The sequence below is a fragment of the Tympanuchus pallidicinctus genome, unplaced genomic scaffold (assembly GCF_026119805.1).
Source record: "Tympanuchus pallidicinctus isolate F22 unplaced genomic scaffold, pur_lepc_1.0 scaffold6, whole genome shotgun sequence".
Classification (NCBI taxonomy): domain Eukaryota; kingdom Metazoa; phylum Chordata; class Aves; order Galliformes; family Phasianidae; genus Tympanuchus; species Tympanuchus pallidicinctus.
This window is the reverse complement of record NW_026294780.1, coordinates 31911705-31932697: the sequence shown is the minus strand read 5'-3', so window position 1 is coordinate 31932697 and position 20993 is coordinate 31911705. Positions and strand designations below refer to the sequence as shown.

The 20993-nt window shown below is 41.8% G+C and overlaps 2 protein-coding genes across 3 annotated transcripts in view; both read left to right on the top strand.

The window, feature by feature from the left end:
- The window catches only part of LOC128092111 (uncharacterized), a 726933-nt gene that overhangs the window by 177541 nt on the left and 528399 nt on the right, over positions 1–20993 (top strand). The gene's annotated exons all lie outside the window — the stretch shown is intronic.
- Positions 857–19682, top strand: KLF5 (KLF transcription factor 5). 2 transcript variants are annotated; one of them, XM_052705621.1, is made up of 4 exons: positions 857–1225; positions 2558–3422; positions 4462–4521; positions 17734–19682. In XM_052705621.1, exons 1-4 carry the CDS (start codon positions 1010–1012, stop codon positions 17910–17912), a joined length of 1320 nt encoding a protein of 439 aa, XP_052561581.1. In that variant the 5' UTR covers positions 857–1009; the 3' UTR covers positions 17913–19682. The 2 variants fall into 2 exon arrangements, with proteins under 2 accessions (XP_052561581.1, XP_052561582.1); XM_052705622.1 differs by lacking the exon at positions 857–1225 and adding an exon at positions 1477–1575.

Here is a 20993-nt window from a genome sequence, read left to right as displayed (position 1 = left end):
ACCCATTTAATCAGATGGAGGCAAAGCATATCATTAAAGTCTGCAAGCCTGAGACATTTCGGTTACGGCAGCCATATGATCTGCACGAGCGTCTGAACGCTGCTGCTGAATGCCCGCACCAGACGCTGCCCAGTCCCATTTCGCGCTGCTGTTCTTGGAGAAACACAGCCCCGGACAGCACAGTTGGTAGCTCCGCTTCTTTAGAGCTGTCACAGAGCGAACTCCTCACTTCACAACGGCAGCCTGGAGCCCCGCTGGGCTACAGGAGGGATACACGAGGGGCATCCGCATGTGCACAGGTGTTAACGCCGCCCGAACTCGGGCTCCCTCAGCACGAGGAGCTGTGCCCGCCCCTCACGGCGGAGCGCGGCGCGCCGCCTCAGCTCGGTCCCCGTTTCCCGCCCGCCGCGTCAGTAGAGGGAAAGAGGGGACAGCAGCGGCCGTGTCCGTCTCCTTTCCGCCCCTTCTTCCTTCCGTCCGCGCGGGGACGGGCAGCGGGTTGCGACTGCGAGTTGCCTCCGGGACAGAAGAAAAAAAAAAAACAAAAACAAAAACTATGAGTGAACGGCTTTAAAAACCTATTGGAAGGTGGCAGCCGGGAGAGCCGCGCGGTTGCGAGCGGTCCGAAGCGCGCGCGGGGCCGGACGAGCGCCGCTCCGTCGCCACAGTTCCAGCGCCGCCGCCCCGGCACGCCGCGGGGAGGAGCCCGCCGCCCAGCCCGCCGTGCGCCCCGTGGGCCGGGCAGCCTCAGGGCCGCCCCTTCGCAGGGCTGGGTGGGGTGCAGGGGGTGGGGTGGGTGAAATAGAGGCGGGCGCGTGTCCGCGATAGACACCAGCCGCCAGGTACAGGCGGAGGCGCTGACGACGCCTGAGTGGATGCGCGGCCGGGCCGGGGCTCGTGGCTATAGTGAGAGCCGAGCAGCCGCCGCCCAGCCCAGCGCAGCAGCCCGCGGGCAGAGCCCAGCGCCGGGGCGGGCAGCCCGCCCGTGCCGCACCGCAGTGCCCTGCCCATGGCCACTCGGGTGCTGACCATGAGCGCTCGCCTGGCTCCCATGCCCGAGGAGCCGGTGTTCGCGCAGCTCAAGCCCGTGCTGGGGGCCAGGGAAGCGCCTGTCTTCCCCGGAGAGGACCTGAAGCAGCAGCAACAGCCGCCGCAGCAGCAGCAGCACCCGGGGGGCGGCGGAGGGGGCGGCGGCGCGGCCCTGCCGGGCGAGGAGATGGTGCAGGTAGGAGCGGGCGGGACGGGGTGGGGCCGCGCCGCGGGTCCGGGCCGGGGGCTCCGGGCAGCGGGGCGGGGGCAGCTCAGAGCTCCGGCTGCCGCTCGTGCACTTGCCCGGTGGCAGAATTAGAGCGGCCGCCTGTCCTCCTCGCCCACGCGGAGAGTCATGTTCGGGGAGCGGGGGGGGGGTGGGGGGGGGGAGTTGGTGTGGGGGCGGCGGGGACTTCCCGGGACTTTCTGTCCGTCCCGGAACGCTGCTCGGGATCGGTTCCGCTGCGGACAGTTGCCTGCCGGCCGCCCTCCGACCCGCGCCGTGCCCCTCCGAGAGGAGCGGTCCCGGCTTCAAAGCGTCCCGTTGTAAGAGGGGGGAGGCGGAAAGCAGCCGGGCGTGTTTAGGGCAGACGCAGATCAAAGCGAGGGAATGCGTCTCTGTTTGTTTGTGTTGTTTACTGGTGGGCTTTGAAGAAATGTCCTGAAAGCCACTTAAAGCAGGGCAGGTTGTTTATCAGCCGCTTTCTCTTCTCGGGTGCTCGCCGGGTCTGGAATGAGCCCTGACGGGGCGAGGGAGAATGCCGCGTTTGCCCACTGGTGTTGCTCGGCACATGCCTGGCCGATGAGTGTGCGGGGTCAGGCGCTGCCGCCCACGGATTCCCCGGCACCACTGCACCGGGGCAGCGATCCCCGTAATTACAGAGTTCCCGGGACCCGAGCAGAGCTGGGACATGTTTATCTGCTATTCACTGCTGTGCAGATTCTGAAGTCTTAGTGAGACGCTTTGCATAAAGGGTGAGCGAAAGTCGCCGACCAGTCTTTCTTTTATTCGGCGTTACTTATACCTTTACGCTTCGGTGTTGTACTTCTAATCGAACACCTTTCTTCTAAGCATGGAAAAACCTGGAAGCGCAGGAATCAGGCACGTATAAACATCGTTTGAAGTGTTAGCTCAAACGGCTGTCTGGGGATGTGACTTCCCAGAGTTCGCATTTCAAAGCGGAGTGAGTGAAACCGATCGGCAGCGACCTTGTTCGACAGCAAATTCCGAAGGCGAGATCTGTAGATTAGGCCGGGGCCTGTCATTTCCCCGTACGGGGTTGTCTTGTAGACACAAGATGAAAGCTTGCCATGGGCTGAGGCACGCGATTGGTCTCGGCATTTCTCTGTGTGAGCTGTGCTTGCCTTTGTTTTGCCTTCCCGTTCTCAGTGGCATTGGTATCTCCCTCCATAGGTAGCTCACAGTTGGCCGTAGAGCGGCTGTTTTCTGTTTCCCAACTCAAGCTGTGCACGTGCCACCTTGTTTCGCAGCCAGTCATGTGGGCTATCGCACGTTTTGTTTTTGCAGACAAGATGTGAAATGGAGAAATATCTGGCACCTCAGCTTCCGCCCGTCCCAGTCATCTCTGAGCATAAGAAGTACAGAAGAGATAGTGCCTCAGTCGTAGACCAGTTCTTCACCGACAGCGAAGGCTTGCCTTACAGCATCAACATGAACGTCTTCCTCCCTGACATCAGCCACCTGAGAACCGGCCTGTACAAATCCCAGCGGCCCTGCGTCCCCCACATCAAGACCGAGCCCGTCACCATCTTCAGTCACCAGAGTGAAACTGCTGCCCCTGCCCCTACTCAGGCCCTCCCCGAGTTCACCAGCATTTTCAGCTCTCATCAGACCCCTGATGTGAACAACATTTTCATCAAGCAGGAGCTCCCGACCCCTGATGTCCACCTCTCTGTCACGCCCCAGCAGGGCCAGCTTTACCAACTCCTGAGCTCGCCGGACCTCGACATGCCCAGTGCAGCCCCTCAGGCGGCCGTCATGGACTCCCTTAGCAGTGTCTCCATGCCGTCGGCCATGTCAGGCCTCAACACCCTCTCCCCAGCTGTCCCACAGACTGCAATGAAACAGTTCCAGGGCATTCCCCCATGCTCCTATACAATGCCAAACCAGTTTCTTCAGCAGCAGGCCACCTACTTCCCCCCCTCTCCCCCCAGCTCAGAGCCTGGAAGTCCGGATAGACAAGCAGAGATGCTACAGAATTTAACCCCTCCTCCATCATACGCTGCCACTATAGCTTCCAAGCTGGCAATTCACAACCCGAATTTACCTGCAACTCTGCCAATAACTCCCCAGAACATACAGCCAGTCAGATACAACAGAAGAAGTAACCCAGATTTGGAGAAAAGACGCATCCACTACTGTGACTACCCTGGTAAGCAGCATGGCGACTGCACCTCTGGGAATAAGAAAGTGTGAATAGTCATACACTAGGCATAAGTTATTTTCTTTACTATATTTAGAATCAAATCATTTCTTGTTGAAGTGGAATTTCTCCAGCGTCTTATTCTGTGTGGTGTGTACTTACATTCTTTAAATAGTGCCTGTCATTTTCTGCATGTCATTTTTACAGTCAAACTTCTGACCTTACTTTACTGTGTTTAAAAAAGTTGTGCTCTGTCTTTATTGGGGGGGGGAAAAAAAAAAAAAATTAGCTGGATGTCCATCTCTAATTAGAGTCTGTGGGTGTCCAGCTCGTGCCCTAACTTCTCTAATATCTGTGATGGAGCAGAAGTTCAGTTTGATCCTGTAAGACTTGCTTCATCTGCTGGCAGTTGAGCCAATGGCTGTACCTCCCTTGATACAAATAAGGAATTGGATAAAGCAATTAAAATTACCTTTAAAAATTTCACATAAGAGGATAGCCTCAGAGGGAATGTATGTTGCACTGAAAGAAGAACCTCACTCTTTAAGCTATTCCTTCCAGTAATATGTGATCCCAGGTACAGGATGCTCACACCACTCTGTGCACACTGAGAAGGTCACAGCTCTTGGTTCTCTCCCTCTTTATAATTATAACTCACAGTGGTATATCATCTGATCAACGTGATAAATGCATAAAATGGAGAAGTGAGATAGAATCCTAGGTGAACTGGCTTTAGGAATTTAAAAACAAGTTTGTAAGTAGACTTAAAGATTTATGGAGCCATGTAGATTTTAGCAGCTATTGTTTTATACTATGTCAGAAGGAAGTAAGTCTCCCAGAAACATATATTTTTTTTCTATGTAAAGCAATGTCTCCCTAGGAACTTTCTGTATTAAATTATACTTCTAAATGGTTATCGTGCCAGAAGGTAGTAAACTTAAATGCTTCCAGATAGTACCTCAGCACTGAATGAGGAAGTTGAAGCATAATGTAGAGTGTTCCTGTTCTCCCTACTGAAGCATTTCTCTCCCTTCTTATTTTGTTTTAGGCTGCACAAAAGTGTATACAAAGTCTTCTCACTTAAAAGCACACCTGAGAACTCACACGGGTATGTACTCGCTCTCACTGTCTCTTGCTCATTAATGGCTTATATCTCTGAAAAGGCACAAGTGTTTGATCTGCCATCTTCTCCCCATTTCTGTACAGTGCTATGGGATCAGACTGGCACTTAAGAAAAATTTCAGGTTTAGTCTGTGAGAAGAAAAGCTTTTTTTTTATTATTTTTTTTTTTAAATTCTAAATGCAGTGTTCAGCCTTTTACAATGCAAAACTCAAAACTGTTAAGAATAAAACAGATGGAAATACAATTTTCCCCCCAGAAAATCTTCTTAGGAATAATGAATTCAGCAGAATAAACATTACGAATTTGAAGATGTATCTACATAAATAGAGTTTTTCTATTTTGAGCCTTCTCTTTGACCTGTTCAGAGTTATTTAATCTTAAACTTCTTTTTTCCAAAATGCTTTGAAAATTCTCATCATCTCCATTTGCATATTGTGCGTGTTTTTGTTTGTTTGTTTGTTTTCTGAGACAGTTCTTTTTTTTCTGCTAGTGGAAGACATTAGAATGGAGGAAATGGAAGTGCAGAGTGTTAGTGTATAACATCTGTTTTTACACACTGATCGAATTCTGTGTGCACATACTGACACAATTGCAGCTCGTGGGCCTAAACCTAGACAGGCTGAGGACAAAGCTTTGCTTATTCATGCACACAGGAGCCAAGCCTTCAAAACCCAGAACTTCATAGGGATTGTTCCTAAGGATGGACTTGTGTAGACAAAGGAGGCAGGAGGAAGAATGCTGAGCTCCCCAACAGCGCGCTTAGAGCTATTAGGACAGTTCTGGGATCTTAATACAAAACTAGTTGTGCTACAGTAAGAAGACAGTTTTTACTTTACAGTAAAATACAATTACTTATCTATTTGCCAAAATAAAAAATTAAACAAAAAAAAAAAAGGAAGGGGGTTACTACCTGTGTTTTTAAAATGGAGTGTGAGCTTGAACTCTTACCTGCGAACATCAATGCACTTCAAGCAGTTTGCTTATTGAAGCAGGCTGCCAGCACTAAGGTTGTGCTGCTCAAGTAATGAGTTTTCACCTAAGTTTAAATCAAAAGTCAAAACTTTTGCGTGAGCTGTGATCCAGCAAAATGCTTTGCTGTCTCTGTGGAAACAAGGCTGTGTTTTCAGCTGTTCTGAATGGATTGTTAGATTATCGTAAGAAATTGAGTATCTCCAGGCTAAATGTTACTATGGAAATTTTGTTTTGATAAATGAAAGAGTTATCTGTGTTGCACTCACAGTTTAAAAAAAAAAAAAAAAAAAAAAAAAGTTCTAAGCAACTCTACCACTTTAATTTCATAATAGACTAAACAAGAACACTTTGGTATTTTTGTACATATGGTCACTCATTGCTGACTAGATTGATAAGAATATTTTTCTGAAACTGTAAACCTGAACAATGTCAGACAGAATAATACTATTGGTCTTTAATAAATAACCTTTAAGTGATGTCCGTGCAATTTAGCCAGCAGTTGAGTCTCAGTTTTAAATGTCACTTGCTATTATACAGTAACTAGGAAGAAGATAAAAGTAATGTTCTACTCCAAAAAAATGAGTTACTTGGGCATCACTAAATACTACTTTCCCTTTTTAAAATCAGTGTGGTGTTTTGTTTTCTTTTTTTTTTTTTTTTTTTTTTTTTTAATCCTGAGTGGTAATAGCTTTAGGGGTTTATGAAGTTAATGTTTGTGTGCACAGAAATATTTACACCCCTAATACATACTGCATGGGATCACTAATGTTTATTGTTACCTTCACTTTTCTAGCTATAGATGTTTGACCTTAGAAATGTGGATTAATGTGCAGAGGTCAGAGAAGCTGATGTATTCATGGAAACAAGAATGTTGGAGATAAAAATCTAGTGAATTTAAGCAAGCCTAGAATACAAAGGGTCTTCTGGGGAGGTGAATGAAGGGATAAACTGTCTGAAGCGCTAACATGCAAGAATGCGAGTCCATATCCTGTTACCTGCATTATTTCAGAGTTTGGATTAGTTAGCTCTCTTGAATATTCATTTAATACTTGAAGATTTCCAGTACAGATTGTAATCTCTTCGCTTAAGATACAGCGTCGATTTACGAGCAGGATCTCTGACGTACTGATACCACATAAATCAATCAGCTGAAGGTTAACATGAATGGAAGCGATCTCAGGGAAATGGCGTAGTTACGCTGGGGGCCCTCGGGGCTCCCTCAGGAGTGCAGGGAGATCTCTCTGCTTTGCCTCAAAAGAGGGAGGCTTGGTGCTAAACTTCAGGGAGGCGTTTCTTTGTGTATCAGTCCACTTTGCGTGCACCTAGTCCCCTTGAACTATGCATTCATGCAGTGTTACTGAGCCTTGGCTTTAATTTATTATTATTTTTAAGACTCTTGTGAAGCTTTTACCTTCAAAGTCTGAAGTAATTGTCACGTAATCCATTTTAATAAAGTTGTGTGTGATATTCTTTCAAATCCCTTCAGGGATAGCAGACCTGTTTATCTGGCTAAACCCGTTCTTTAGTAATCATGGACCACTGAAGTTGTTTTCTCCTTATTCTTAGTTTCTTAACAATACCTTTCAAAATTGGCTGCAGTCTCTCTCTCATCCCAACCAGCCCCCGCCCTTCTTAGCAATCTGTCATCTTAAAATAAAAGAGCCTGCAGCAAAGTTTGTCTGCCAGTAAAAGTCAAGACAGACCTTATGGTTTTCCTTTTATATTGGAAAATCTCAGTCTTTTCAAAGTATTTATTTAGCAGTCTTTTTTTTCTGAATGGCTTTCACCAGGTCTAAAAGATGTTCTTTGAGAACAAACTTCAGGGAAGTGTTATTTTTAATAGATGGAATGTAGGCTGTAGTTTTTTGGTTTTTTTGTTTTTTGGTTTTTTTTTTTTTTAATTAAATACAAACACACTCTCAGACTTTTACATTTAACTAACACTAGGAAATGGGCAAGAGCAAAATGCCATTCTCTTTTCTTACGTGTTTCTTGCATGTTTACCTTGCAGCAAGTCAGATAGCTTAAGCTGGTACGTAATGGAATTATGCTGGACGCCATATTCACTCTCTCCAACAATCACACAGAGAAGCAAGGTTAATATCTTTGTTTGAGCTGCTGGAGCAGGCATCCACTTTCCTTCTTCTAGATACTGCTTTAGTGTTTGTAAATTAGGAAGTAAGTTTTTGTTGTTGATAAACTGGTAACACAAAATGTGGAATATACACAAACATTCAGCTGCTGTGGAGAAACACAGCACTGTGTATCCATTTCTGTGCAGTTGTGGAGCAGATGTCCAGTACATTTGAAAAGCTTAAACACTTCAGAGTGGTATCTTAACTTGCTCTTAGTTATTTCCAAGACGCATAGGACAGTACTCATCACATGGAAATACCTGTTGGAGCATTTGTCAAAATAGATTAAGTAGTTTTTTTTCTTTTTACTTCTGGAAGCGGGGATTTTCTTTTAAAATGATTATACCCGTTAGTCATGGAACAAGTTTCATAACTTGTATTGTGCAACTGGTGTATATATTAGAGGGTGTTATGCATTTATTGCAAGCTGTCCAACATGAAAACTACTTCAAGACACTGACATAACAGTTCTGTGTCCAACTAGAAAAACGTGCCAGATGTCAGAGCGAAGCAATTCATTGTGTATTGTAGATAACCTCATTAGATTTCTCCTGTAACATGAGTAGATACATACTTCATATATATATCTATATATATGCATATGATCCTTTAGAACCATGTTTTGTAGAACTTAAACCTGTTACGTTTCTTTATATGTAAAAATTTGGGACTCTTGAAGTTGAGTCTTTAATATGCAGGCACCTGGAATACACTACCTGTAATGCTACAGCAGAGCTGCTGGCTCTAGGGTGTTTCTTCTATTATTTCTGCAAACAGCCGCACACTTGAGAATTTTGTATGGTTTTTTAGAGGAAAATCTGTCACTGTTTTGAACTCATCAAGGCACTGAGGGCATTTTCCAGCTGCGTACTGGTTTTCCGTATACAGAAGCTTCGTACAGGCATGTTCTCTGATCACATGGTTGATTTGCCATTAATAGTTTCTAACATTAACTGCATAACTATTTCGTCTCTATCTATAGATCTAGTTTGTATTTGGTGATGGGAAGTGGAAGCCGAGATAACTCAAGAGAAATGGCATTTCTCTAAATGAGATGCACTCAAAATACTTCCACCAGCCCTAGTTATTTCAAATGCTGCATTGGCATGGGACAGCTGCTAGCTTGTGCGGTTCCTCAAGGTGTTAAACATTTTACTTCCATTTAGATCTCTGCCTCAGTAGATCCAGAACTAGTTTATATACACCAGAATTAGAACCAGTTGTGTGCAGTAGACATTAGCAGTCCTTATGACTTTGTGTTCTGAATTTACTGTAGCTGTAGATCTATGCATGTTAACAGTGGTACCTTAAAGAATCGCCCAGAAGCTCAGGACACCCATTCTTTAGAAGGGAGTACAAGTGACAGTGGACCCTACCAAAAAAAAGCACCTCACAAAGAACACATACTGATCTCAGTCCTGAGAATTAGGTGAAGGATTTTGCTTGTGTTATACAAGTGGGGAACTGGAGCTCAAGACTGCCTTGCTCATGGTAGCAGCTTTCTGTGTCTGTAGCGACACTTTATCCAGGAAAAAAACCTTTAGATCGTGAAAATAGCTATTAAGTAAGCACAGATTCTGTTTCTTTAACCTGTTGAGTGAGTCAGCTGTGCTGATTATTCTTTAAGGAGATGTCAGTAAATGCCATCATTGGAAGAGAGAATAAGGAAAAGTGGAGGAGAGTTAAATAAAATTGTTGACAAAGTGCATTAAAGTGCAATATTGCTAGATGCTGCTGGAGAATATGTTGGTATCTTTTATTTATGAATTCTGCTAAATCCATTAGTTGCCTGTGTGAGAAATGGAAGAACATTATTTTCCTGTGCAAACCACAGTTTAAGGGAAAATAATGCATTTTTCAAACACTCTGTGGATGATTGCAGACCTTTGGATTAATTGATTCAGCTCTTTATCTGTAGTCATAACCTAAACGAGACATACTTGAATGCGTTGTGTTTTTCTGGGCGAAGTCTTAGCAATATATTCCTAAATTTTAATTAAGTATTACTGGCCATTCACGTCAGTGTCTGGCACTCAGTTTTTCGGATGCGGGAATTAAATTCCAAGGTGTCAGGTGAGGGATACTTCTGTTAGATTTGAGATACTTAAAAGAAAAGCCTAACATTTTCTTTTTGATTAAAAGCCTAGAAAGTCCCTTTAAGCATGAAAGCTTTAAAAAAAAAAAAAAAAAAAAAAAAAAAAAACCACGCTGTTGTTTCTGTCAATTGCTCCCTGAGAGGATTAAACTTCAGTTCCAGGATATTTGATTCCTGATAAGGAAACTGTTGACCTAAGAGACCGGATTTAAATATAGTTCGTTTTGAGACCGCCCTACATACACTACTATAGTCCAAGATTCACAGCAATTGCCAGTGATTAAAATTTTCCATTATTTGAGTAGACATTCCTTATTGTAATTAATTTCTGAGCTTGACTTGGACAATTGACTCCTGGTTCCACTGAACATGTTCTGAGTAGCGTTGTTTGTTGTTTGTTAGATGACCTGAACCTCCCACTGGTGAAAGATTAGAAACATGTAAGTAATGTCCTAGTTTAGTCTGAGTATCTTGGTAGCAGCATTCTCGTTCTGTCAGGCTGCATTATTTATATTCAGTGATCTCTAACAAGTCTGATTAAGGACATATTAAAACTTTTGATTTTGGCAAGTGTACAGCACTTTGCTTTGAATTAAAATAGCTTTAATGTATTGCTTTCAATTCTTGTGTGTGCGTACAGTAGATGGAAATCTGGAAGTCTACAGCAGGTTTAATGAATTCCACGTTAAGAGCACCTCTTATCTGGCTGCACAAGAGCCAGTGTTATTGGTGTGAGAGCTAAAGAGCTGTTCTTGCACCACAGCCGTAGATGAGGAAATGCGTTCTTCAGCAGAGCACAGAACCCGTAGACATGGCCATACGCCCCAGATGGCATGGATTTCTTATAAACCTACTTTAAAAAATTCCTTTCCTCTGTTTGCATATCTCCTTGTGGAGAGACCACCTCTGTTAAGACAGAATGTTATGCCAGAAAGAAAATAAACCATTTCACAGGCCAGTCAAGATTCCCCAGTAATCCTTGAACTGCGTAAGACAACACTTAGAAATAAGAGTGCTTCAGACATTGCTGGGAGCTCTCAGAAGATAATGCCTTTGTGTGGCTGCAGTCAGAAACTGAGTGATACATAACTTCTTTTTTTTTACTGTCCTCTTTGCTTTACCAAACTCTTGTCTTTTTTTTCCTCTTCATGCTTTTGTTAGAAAGAGATGTAATTCTTGGTTTATCAGTGATGGGATGTACCGGGAAAAACAACTGTGTTACATAACTCCTAAAAATCCTGTTTTGTTGTTAACTAGTGGTCACCCATTAGCCATTACTATACTAGACACAGACTTCTATCACATTTTTAAATGCACAGCATGTGTTATGTATTCGTATCACTGGGGGACTGCTTATTTCAAGGACTATATTTATTTCATCACTCAAATAAGCTGGATTTCCTTCAGCCTCTGTGTATTCTCTCAGCCTTCTAATCCCTCTCTGACTTGGACAACACAGAGAATTTCAATGCTCTAAAGAGCTTTTAAGCAGCTGAGGGATATTTTTTTTAATTTTGAAATTTCAGCTTTCTGTTCTTTATCTGAACAACAACAACAAAAACTGCTTAAAAAAAAATGACAAAAACCCCAAATAAAAGACTGTTTCTAACAGTGACAGCTTAGTTAATGATAGAATGGGGATCTAAGTTTAGGTAAACTTTCAGAGCTAGAAACTTCTTTCGATCGAGGGTAGGATACTCAACCAACTGCTTTCAATTCCAGTTAGCCAGGAAGAGGCACGCATTTAAAACAGTCATGCTTTAACCTAGAGTAAAGTCAGGCAAACTAAAAGAGCAAACTTAGCTTTTTGAAGACTGTAGTACATCAGGAATCTAAGACAACTGATTCTAAGATGTAAAATTTTAAAAGCAAAGATGTCAGAAACCTTTGTAGTAATCTGTTTAAAGCAGGGCACAGTGTGAAAATTTCTGCACCACAGTGTTTATACCAGTAAAAAACTGTTCTTCCCCCCTCCTTGGTATCACACCTAGTTGAATGTTTTTTAAGGCTGGGCACTTGCCTCTGGGGAAGCAGTTCTACAGGAAGAAAATGTTGTGTGTTCCAGCTGATTCTGAGTCTCGCCCCAGAAGCAAGGCCAGCTATGCCTGGGCTAGGATTACCTGTTGTCTGGGCTTTCTGGGGCTGGCATTCTGCTGTTGCCAGACATGTCCATCTTTTAGCTCCTGAAGAGGCAGATGCCAGACAGAGATATGGCACAAAGGGAGCAAAAACGTGTTGTCTCTGTCAGTGACTCATGAACGCCATGCATGCCTCTCCACAGAACTTCAAAGGGGTCCTTTCCCCACCCCCTACTCCAACATCAGGTGAAAATGCTTCCCAGCAGAGCAAGAACAGAGTGTTTCATCTTCTAGCCAACTCTAGTGCTTACTCACGTCGACCTGGTCTACTCTTCCCTCCTGTGTCCTGCAGTAGCTTTGAAATGTGGGACCTTGGGTGGAATTGTCCCTTTTTAATTCACTTGAGTCATTATGTGTGATTTGTCAGATGTGGAGGCTTCTGGCATTCCTATGTATTTCCATTTGATGAAGGCTTCTTTATGCATATTTGCATGTGCTTAGATCAGTCTCCTGTACTCTTCAAGTAGTTGACTAGGTTTGAAAACCTGACCCTTACTCTGTATAACTTTATATTTTAAGAAGGCCATTCTAGTAGTGAAGTACAGAAATAAAATTATACAGCTGCTTCTTCAGTGGAGTAAGGAAGTTTACTTTCTTGTTAATGCAAAAATTCATTGCTAACAGAGGTTTCGAGTGATTGTTTTTCCCAAACAGTATTTTATAAGGAAGTCTTCTCAGGATGCAGGGAGACCTGATCACAGCCTTTCAGTATCTAAAGGGGTGTTATAATAGAGCAAGGGACAAACTCCTTAGCAGGGTCTGTTGTAATAGGACAAGGGGAAATTGTTTCAAATTAAAGAAGATTGATAGATTGATACAGACTGTGTATAAGAAAGAAGTAATTTACAACAAGGTGAAGTGGAACACTGGAACAGGTTGTCAGAGAGGTGGTGGATGCCCTGTCCCTGGAGACATTCAAGATTAGGCTGGATGGGGCTCTGAGCAAACTGACCAGTGTGGAAGTTCTTGCTTGTTGGAGGGAAATTGGACTAGATGGCCTTTAAACGTCCTTTTCAACTCAAATTATTCTGTGATTCTTGGACAAGGACTGTAGGATAAAGGATGTCCTCCGAGTTACCATCACCCACCTCATGGGTGGCACCATACCTTTCCTATGTGAGTATGGCAATGACAGTCACTGCCAGCAGATAGAATTAATGCTAGGAAAATACTTGGTCTGTTTTTAAACTACTGCAGCCTGTAGATAAATTAAAAGAAGAGTCAGCATTGACTCAGAGGTCCAGATAATTTTTGTGAGATATTGATAAGGATCCCAAACCTTAGGATCTACATTGGTGTAGTTTAGCTATTGACGTGGCTAGTAAGGTTGCCATGTTATATGCATGTGTGTGTACATGTTTCTGACATTTTTGCAATCTCAGAGCATTATAATTTATTTTAATTTTTAGGGGATTGACAAACACATTGGAAGAAAAATAGTCTCCTTTCAGGTTTTAAACTCCCTTATCTCTTGTTAGGTACATTCCGTAAAAGAGCTTCCAAACTAAACATGGGTGATTAAAATTTCAGTGCTCAAGTACAAGCCTGTTTCTCATGCTCTACAAATTTATTTTTAAAACTGGAGAATGGATACATATTAGCAGTTCAAGAACTTAAAATATATTTTGTGATGCATAAGCCTAGCAAAATATTTTAAATGAGTGATACTGGAAGGAGGTTATGCAAAAGTCCAATTAAACTTATGAAATCCCTATCCTGTTGAAGTATAATTTAAAGGAAAGCAGTTCTGTTTCCCAGAAGTGCTGTGTATAATATTTCTGGCTTGGGAAGAAAGGGTTGGAGTGTGCTATTTGGCTGGAAATCGGTACCAGCTTCCTCCATGGTGTTTTAGCTGAACAGTGTTGACATTCTAACAAATCCTGTGGAAGCTCCCCTGAAGTGGAGGAGTTAGCTGTTTTCTTGCTTTTACAGTGAAATATCTGTTTGATACAGTGATCGTGTTCCAGTAACTGAGCTATACTGCGTTCGTATTTAATGACCAATGGCGTTGGTCTAACACCCTATAGAAATACTAAATTGCTGGAGGAAAACCAAGCATTTCTAAAACTTTACAGCTACTGTATTTCACACAATCATTAAAGCAAACAAATCTTACACTACTGTGTAGCCAATGGAAATAGTTTATAAAGGGTTCAGTGTCCCTTTTTGTGTATACCTGTGGTGGTGGTGTTGTTATTTTTTTAAATAAGTTCTCAAACTCAGATTTCTCAGAGCTTTTAAGTCAGCACAGAGAACGTAGAATCACTACAGAAAATATGTAACATGAGGCTTTTTTTTTTTTTCCTTGCCACAGGAGCTTAAACCAAATTCTTATTTCTGCTCAGTGACAAAAAGCATGTGTATAGATTGACAGAGAGAATACTAGCAGCTAGTTGTTCTGCTATCTTTAAAGGAGTGAAAATAACCTCCACCTTCTTTTTCTTGCCCCCCTTCCTTCTTGCCCAAAAGGAAAACATTTGAAATTGGTTCAGTTCTTAAATAGAACTTTCCAGCGGAAACTAGCATTACAAACATAGATATTCAGTATTTTACCCCTAGGATTTATTCAGAATAATCTGGGCCTCTATATTGGCGCTAAAAATAAATTTTCCAGTTCTCGCTGTTAGCCAAAGCAGGGGTTAAAAGCAACCTTCTGGCTTTAATTTCCAAGTACATAAAAGTAACGCTGTTAAAACAATCTGAGTAAGGCACCCCCTTGTTCCCCTGAGTGCGTCCTCAAGCTCTGTTCAGTTCAGCTCAGGTCTGCAGCACTTGTCCAGGAAGGAGAAGCAAGCACAGCTTCTCTGCTTGTGCTGGTGCTGCACTACATGACGGCGAGATGCCCATGGCTCTTTCTTGACTGTAGTAGCATTGATAGATGAGGTGACCACTGCAATGGGGTAAGCTACAGAGTTTTCTAGGTAGGAATTCGTCATTGCCTTTGAATCTGTTTGGGTCCAAGAAGCGGCATGGTTTGCTGCTGTCCTGATTTCTGGTGGTTTATATGCCAGGAGTCTTCACACAACATGTTGTCACAGATGAAAAACAAGATAGAATGGGAGGACAGCAGGTTTTTTTGTTTGGTCTTAGGGCTAGGTGCTACTTACTGGGACAATTTTGAGACTGCTTTTTCAGTAATACAACATAGTGTGTCAGTGAATTTCAACATACCTTATATCACCTCTACACCAAGTCTATGAAGTGTGCTTTTTAGTCTCTCGTTTCCCATTTAGTGTTTTATTCTAGGTGTCCAGGTCTTCTGTTTGATAAGTGCTATTTTCCCACCTTCTTTATCATTTCTTATATACCCAATGTTAATCTGTAAATTGGTAAACAAGACAGGAGTAAACAGAGAGCTGACTAAATCTCTGTGCTCTCTGCAGGCAGTTAGGGTGGGGGGATTACAGGATGGAATTTATGATAGTTTTAAGTGACGGTTTTTGAAGATTGGTCAGAAGCTTTTAATAGTGTCATCTTACTGAGACTATTCTGGATTTAGGTTAAATTAATTGTAAACCAGGTGGAAACATTTGATTAGATGAGCTTAAAGCCAACGTGGAAGAAAAGAGGAAAAAAGAGAAAAGGGAATTGTTTTTGAGTTAAGGTGCTTTACATATATGAGTAATGCTTTTGTGCAACAAAGCTTAAAACATTCACTGAAGGTCTCTCTGATGTTACGCTTATGGAACAGCAGTGCAGTCTTTTACAGACCTCCATGTGAATTAAAGCAAGACTGAGTTTAAATACATGAAGGATGACATACATACTACAAAGGATCCTGCACTGAGATCTTTGCTGTCATTCTGCTATGAAGACTAACTGTGTTATCTCAGCTGACTTCTGTGATGTTAGAAAAGCTTTATGTACTAAATTTGAATGAGCTCTGTATTTTGATCTACAGTATATGTTGCTTGGAACAAAAAAAAAAAATCCCGTTTTGTAGGTCATTCCAGTCTTTAGTCAGTGTCAGGAAGAGTAAATTCAACTGTGATGGAAATTTTCAACAAATTGTGATCTATTTTACCATGTATCAATTGATTTTGAACTTGAATTGTGAGGTGATTCCTGGCCCCAAATTTGTTGTTTTCTTAAGGTTTGTTATTATCCACTGCAATTTCAGTAAATCCTTTGCTGTTTATGCAAAGAGGTGGTGGTTTGTTTGGCTGGTTAGTTTATCTTGTAGAAGTCTCATTCTAGTTGTGAGCATGCTGCTGATATGAAATCAGTTTGCCATGGCAAGCAGAGAGCTGACTTCACTTTTAGCTGTAGATGGAAAGTTACTGCTTAGTTGAGAAGAAGCAGTAGAAACTCACAGACAAAACATGTTTCATAATTTCATTTAAATTACAGTTTAGAGTCTTTGAAGAGACGTTTTGATGTTTCTCAAATGGTGTTCTTTGCAGAACAAACAGATGGCAGGATACTATCTTCTGACTGTTTTCTACTTGCTAATGTGACAATAACCCAGGGGAGACTGAGTCGCTCCATAGAGCTGTAGGATTGAAGCTGTTAGAGTAAAGGTCTGGGACCAGATGAAGAAGGAGAAGGTCTTTAAGTCATGGTGGAAAGAGTTTTTTTGAAAGCTCAAGTCTTCATGTGATTCTGCTCCACTTTGCTGCTGAGAGCTCAGATAAACTTGGCTTTCTTTCTTTCTTTGCCAGAATCAAATTGATATAAAGGATATAGATAGCAATGACTGTGCCATCTGAAAGGTGTTTTTGTCAACCAGCGTCAACCAATATCCTATAAATAGGTAATCTTAGCTTCTTTATTTATATGAAGCTTGCTTGTGTGGTGACATCATGTCCATGCCGGCTCCTGAGCAGGTGTATGTCCAACATGTGAAGTTCTCTTCACACAGAAGTCATCTTGACTTTGTGGCTTCATGCTTCTCCCATTTCAACAAACAAATCCATATATTATAGACATGCTTCAGAGACCCCATTTATGGTTGTAAAATGATTGAATGCATGTATTTCGGGTGCTTGAGCTAGCATATTCAAGGCTGGCAGGGTACTTGAAAGTAGCATTCAGAGTTCCTGTAATACAGCAAGTTTTCAAAGATGCCATGCTCCCTCTGCATTGGTACAGCCTGATGGAAACAACAAGCATTTGCCACATCTGCAGTGTGATTACCTGATGGTAGACATTTAATTCTGAAAACAAGGACTTTGGTCTTTTAGATGCTTTCTTCTATATATAGCTAGCTGAAAGCAGAGCACCACAAGATTTTATTGCCTCTGACATTTTAGAAAATATTATCCCAGTTGTATTTGTAATACACTGCACCTTTGTTCATGCTTCAGAAGACCTTGAACCGATCTATACGCTACAAAGATTCTTTATAGGAATCTTTCTTCCCACTTCAGGCTTCTCTTAAAAAAGCTCACTCAAACTTAATTTATCCTTTTTTAAAAGGTGCGAGCATAAGTTACAAACTGGGCCAGGTTGTCATGTGAGACTGCTTTCCTCTCTCTACTCCCTTTCATACTGAGACGAATGTGAGGGAGCATATTTCAGTCTCACGCAGGTTTTTTCTAAACCTCTGATCATTTCTCTATCGTAACTGTCCCTGATTTGTATAAGTGCCCAGCTTATGTTTGAAAGTTTCTTCTTTCTTCCTGATGCCATTTTACCCAAGTATTAATTTGCAGAATTGCTGAGCAGAAAGCTCAGAATAAACAAAGGGGCTGTTCATTTGGGGCCCGCAGAACATGCCTGTGAATTAGGAAACAGGAGATTTTTTTCTGTTGTCGTTTCCTTTAAATTGAGCAGCGCTGTTACTCGTGTCAGCCTCACGCCAGCTCTCTTCAGAAGATGCGCAGCTGATGTTTCTCTTCCTTCTGTCTGATTTCAGGTGAAAAACCGTACAAGTGCACGTGGGAGGGCTGCGATTGGCGATTTGCGCGCTCCGACGAATTGACGCGCCACTACAGGAAGCACACCGGGGCTAAACCCTTCCAGTGCGCCGTGTGCAACCGCAGCTTCTCTCGCTCCGATCACCTGGCTCTGCACATGAAGAGGCATCAGAACTGAAAGCCAGGCTTGTTGCCGAGGCTGTTCTGTATCTATGCAATTTCCTAATGACTCTCAACCTACAACCGAAATTAGTTTAATTTTTGAGGATGGATCATCCGTTTAAAAGAAATCTCAAAACTGGAAAATGTATATTTTGTATATTTATGCAGAAAAAGGGAAGACACTGTATCGCAATACCAGAGTGTTCAAGTCGTTGGTTTGCTCACGTGGGTGTATATGGCTTTAGTCAGCAGGTTTCATCTCTTTACAAGTATTATGTCTTGACACATGGCAGCGTTACACATATATTTTTTTTTCTCTCTAGGTGTTTTGACCAAAGCACTATCATTATTGTGACAATGTTTAGTAAACAAATTAATGAGAGACTGCAGATGAATGGACACAGTGGAAAAGCCATGCATTGTAATCTGTCAGGGTTTTACTGGATTTGTTTAGTACTTGTGCTTTTTTTTAAATGTTAAGTCGTTCTGTGGAGATAAAATACATAGAAAAATTCATAAACAGCCATAGAACAAAGTATTTTGTTCTGTATGTTGCATGTTTGCTATGACAAAGATTTTGTAAATATGCAAATCAGCTTTTTAGGGTAAAAAGAAAAATTTTCTAAGAATTATCTGGAAAAAAAAACAGTTGTTTTACATTTGTTAACGGCACATTTACACAGAAAGTTACTTAAATACCTCTCAGAACAGTACCAACTTAGCTTCATTTCTCTTAAGAGAAATGAGCAAGACATTCAGATGTTTTGTACCTGTTAACTCAGATGGTGTGCACTGAATATTCAAAGCAGGATTTTGTTTTCAAATTGCTTAAAAGGGTGAAACATTTAAAGTGAACTGGAAAGTAAATGTTGGAAGCTTAAATGGGGAGGGGGGGATAGTTACAGTATACAGAATGTTAAACCTCTTACTATAAGCTAAACTTAGTATCACTTTAAAAAGAAGGATTTAGGATGCAATTTTCATATACGGACATGTTAAGCTGGTTCAGCACCAGTATGATCTGTTTTCACGTGGATATTGCATGTAATTTACTAGAAGGTAAAGGATACAGTAATGTTATTTAAAATTACAGTGCAGTTTAGTTTATCCACTGTTCAAATGGATACACACAGGGAAAATTAACTGCTGACAAAGGTAGCTGAAACTCCTCTGAAGTCAGTGAAGTGGTGCCCTTTTATGCTAACAATGACTTTGATCCACAGTGTTCAGCCTTGAAACATTAAGTGAAGGGCCAAAGATGAGGTTAGACCGTGCAGGATTTGGCCAGGCAACAGGAGAAAACGTAACAAACCAAGTAAAAGTGTCTGTAGTTCACAAGCTGTAATATTAAGCTGTCAACCAAAGGGTAGAATAAACAATCAAAATACCAAAAAAGGGTCTCACAGGAAAACCTAGCATTGTTAAAACTGTTGTTTGTCTTTATTTATTTGTGGTATATGATAGACTTTTTTTTAAGACAATTTTACATATACTTGATAAATTATAGTTTTGTTTGTTATAGTTAGAAATGTTGCTCTTAATGTAAATAGTTGACAAATGATGTAAATAATTTTGTAAGGCTTCAAATGTTTATACGTGGAAACACATGCATAAATTGGTTGCTGTTTTGCTTCTTTTGCCTCCCCCCTACCTTATTTTTGTATTGTTGTATTTCCTATGCAAATGTTGGAGCAAACAGCTGTATAGTTGTAGAATGTTTTGAGAGAGAATGAAATGGTTTATATATAAAAGACTTTTTTTTTGCAGAATAAAACAAAGTGCCTAATGTGTGTGTGTGTGCTCTCTGTAGCTCTTAACAATTAAAGTTTTGTGTTTTTGCATGATGAGCTGGAAATCACAGCTATATTAAGCTAAGAATGTCTATTCTTCATAGTAGGGATTGTCTCTTTGGAAAGTTCCTTGCCTTTCTGCATCCGGCCCTCTTTAAAACAATAAATGTGAAAAGATTATTAGTTTAGGGTGCTTCTCTGCCACTGGGACTTTAACAGAAGTGTGCAGTAGCCTGAACGTAATTCTGGTAGTCCATCCACAGCCAAGTAGCTGGAAAGGAAAAATGCTCATGGCACGAATACGAGAAGTATAGGAGTTCTCTCCTACCTTCAAAATGGGTGTAAGCTGTTCACACCCGTTTAGCGTTGCCCAAAATTACTTTCTTCCTCCAGACTTCTTCTCATGTCATAGAAAAACAGGAGGACCCCAAAGAAGTCTTACACAATGTCCTCTCCTCCCCCCACTCCCAAAACCACATCTCCTTTTCAGTATTTTTTATTGGAAGATGGAAGTATCATTTGATTTAGAAACTCACGTTGATGTGCGTACAGATCTCAGGTTGCAATTGTCACCTAATCCTTAATGTCAGGCTTAAAGAAAATGGGTATACTGGAACTTTCCAAAGGAAATCAGTTTTACCAATGAAAAATTCAGTTTAAATTTTGTTCACTGTTTCAAATTGATATATTAACCATCAACTTACTAAAAATCCAGTTTTCAAATTCCTGCAAACTCTGGCTCCTAAATCCTTTCTTGTATGTCCCAGTTCTTTCCTTATAATCTAACTTGGATTTTTCTTTAATTGTTTTTTCTCTCTTAGTTTGCCTTTCCCATTTCACATAAAAGTGTTTCCATATACCAACTAATTCCTCCTTTTTGAAAATACGTAGGATAGTCATCAGTAAAGTCAATGAAATCCCAGCTAATTACCAAGATAATCTGGCTGTGTCTAACCTAACTCTGAACAACCACAAATGCTAAAGCAATGTTTTGGAGAACATGGAATGTAATTCCCAGCAGCATTACTGCTGCATTATCCTTTTTTGATCCAGCAATTAGAAGAAGTGCTGCATTTCTTCAGAGTTTTTCTGCTAGGAGGGGAAGTTGGCGCTGTGTTCAGTAATCACTCATGTGCTGTCATGGTAAATGAGAGTTACCAGAGCTTATTTTCCTGAGCACAGGGTGAAGTAAATAACAGCAGTGTTCCAGGCCGTTCAGTGCGCCAAGCCTGGCCACTTCACTCAGCCCAAACAGCTCACGTCGTGCTTGGGATTGGATGGGCAGCAGGTTTAGGAGCTGTTTTGGT

Bases quoted from the DNA above. Each gene is read 5' to 3' on its own strand.
- KLF5 (XM_052705621.1), top strand. From the start codon at position 1,010: ATGGCCACTCGGGTGCTGACCATGAGCGCTCGCCTGGCTCCCATGCCC. The intron at 1,226-2,557 runs GTAGGAGCGGGC...TTGTTTTTGCAG, and splicing joins CGGGCGAGGAGATGGTGCAG to ACAAGATGTGAAATGGAGAA. The intron at 3,423-4,461 runs GTAAGCAGCATG...ATTTTGTTTTAG, and splicing joins CCACTACTGTGACTACCCTG to GCTGCACAAAAGTGTATACA.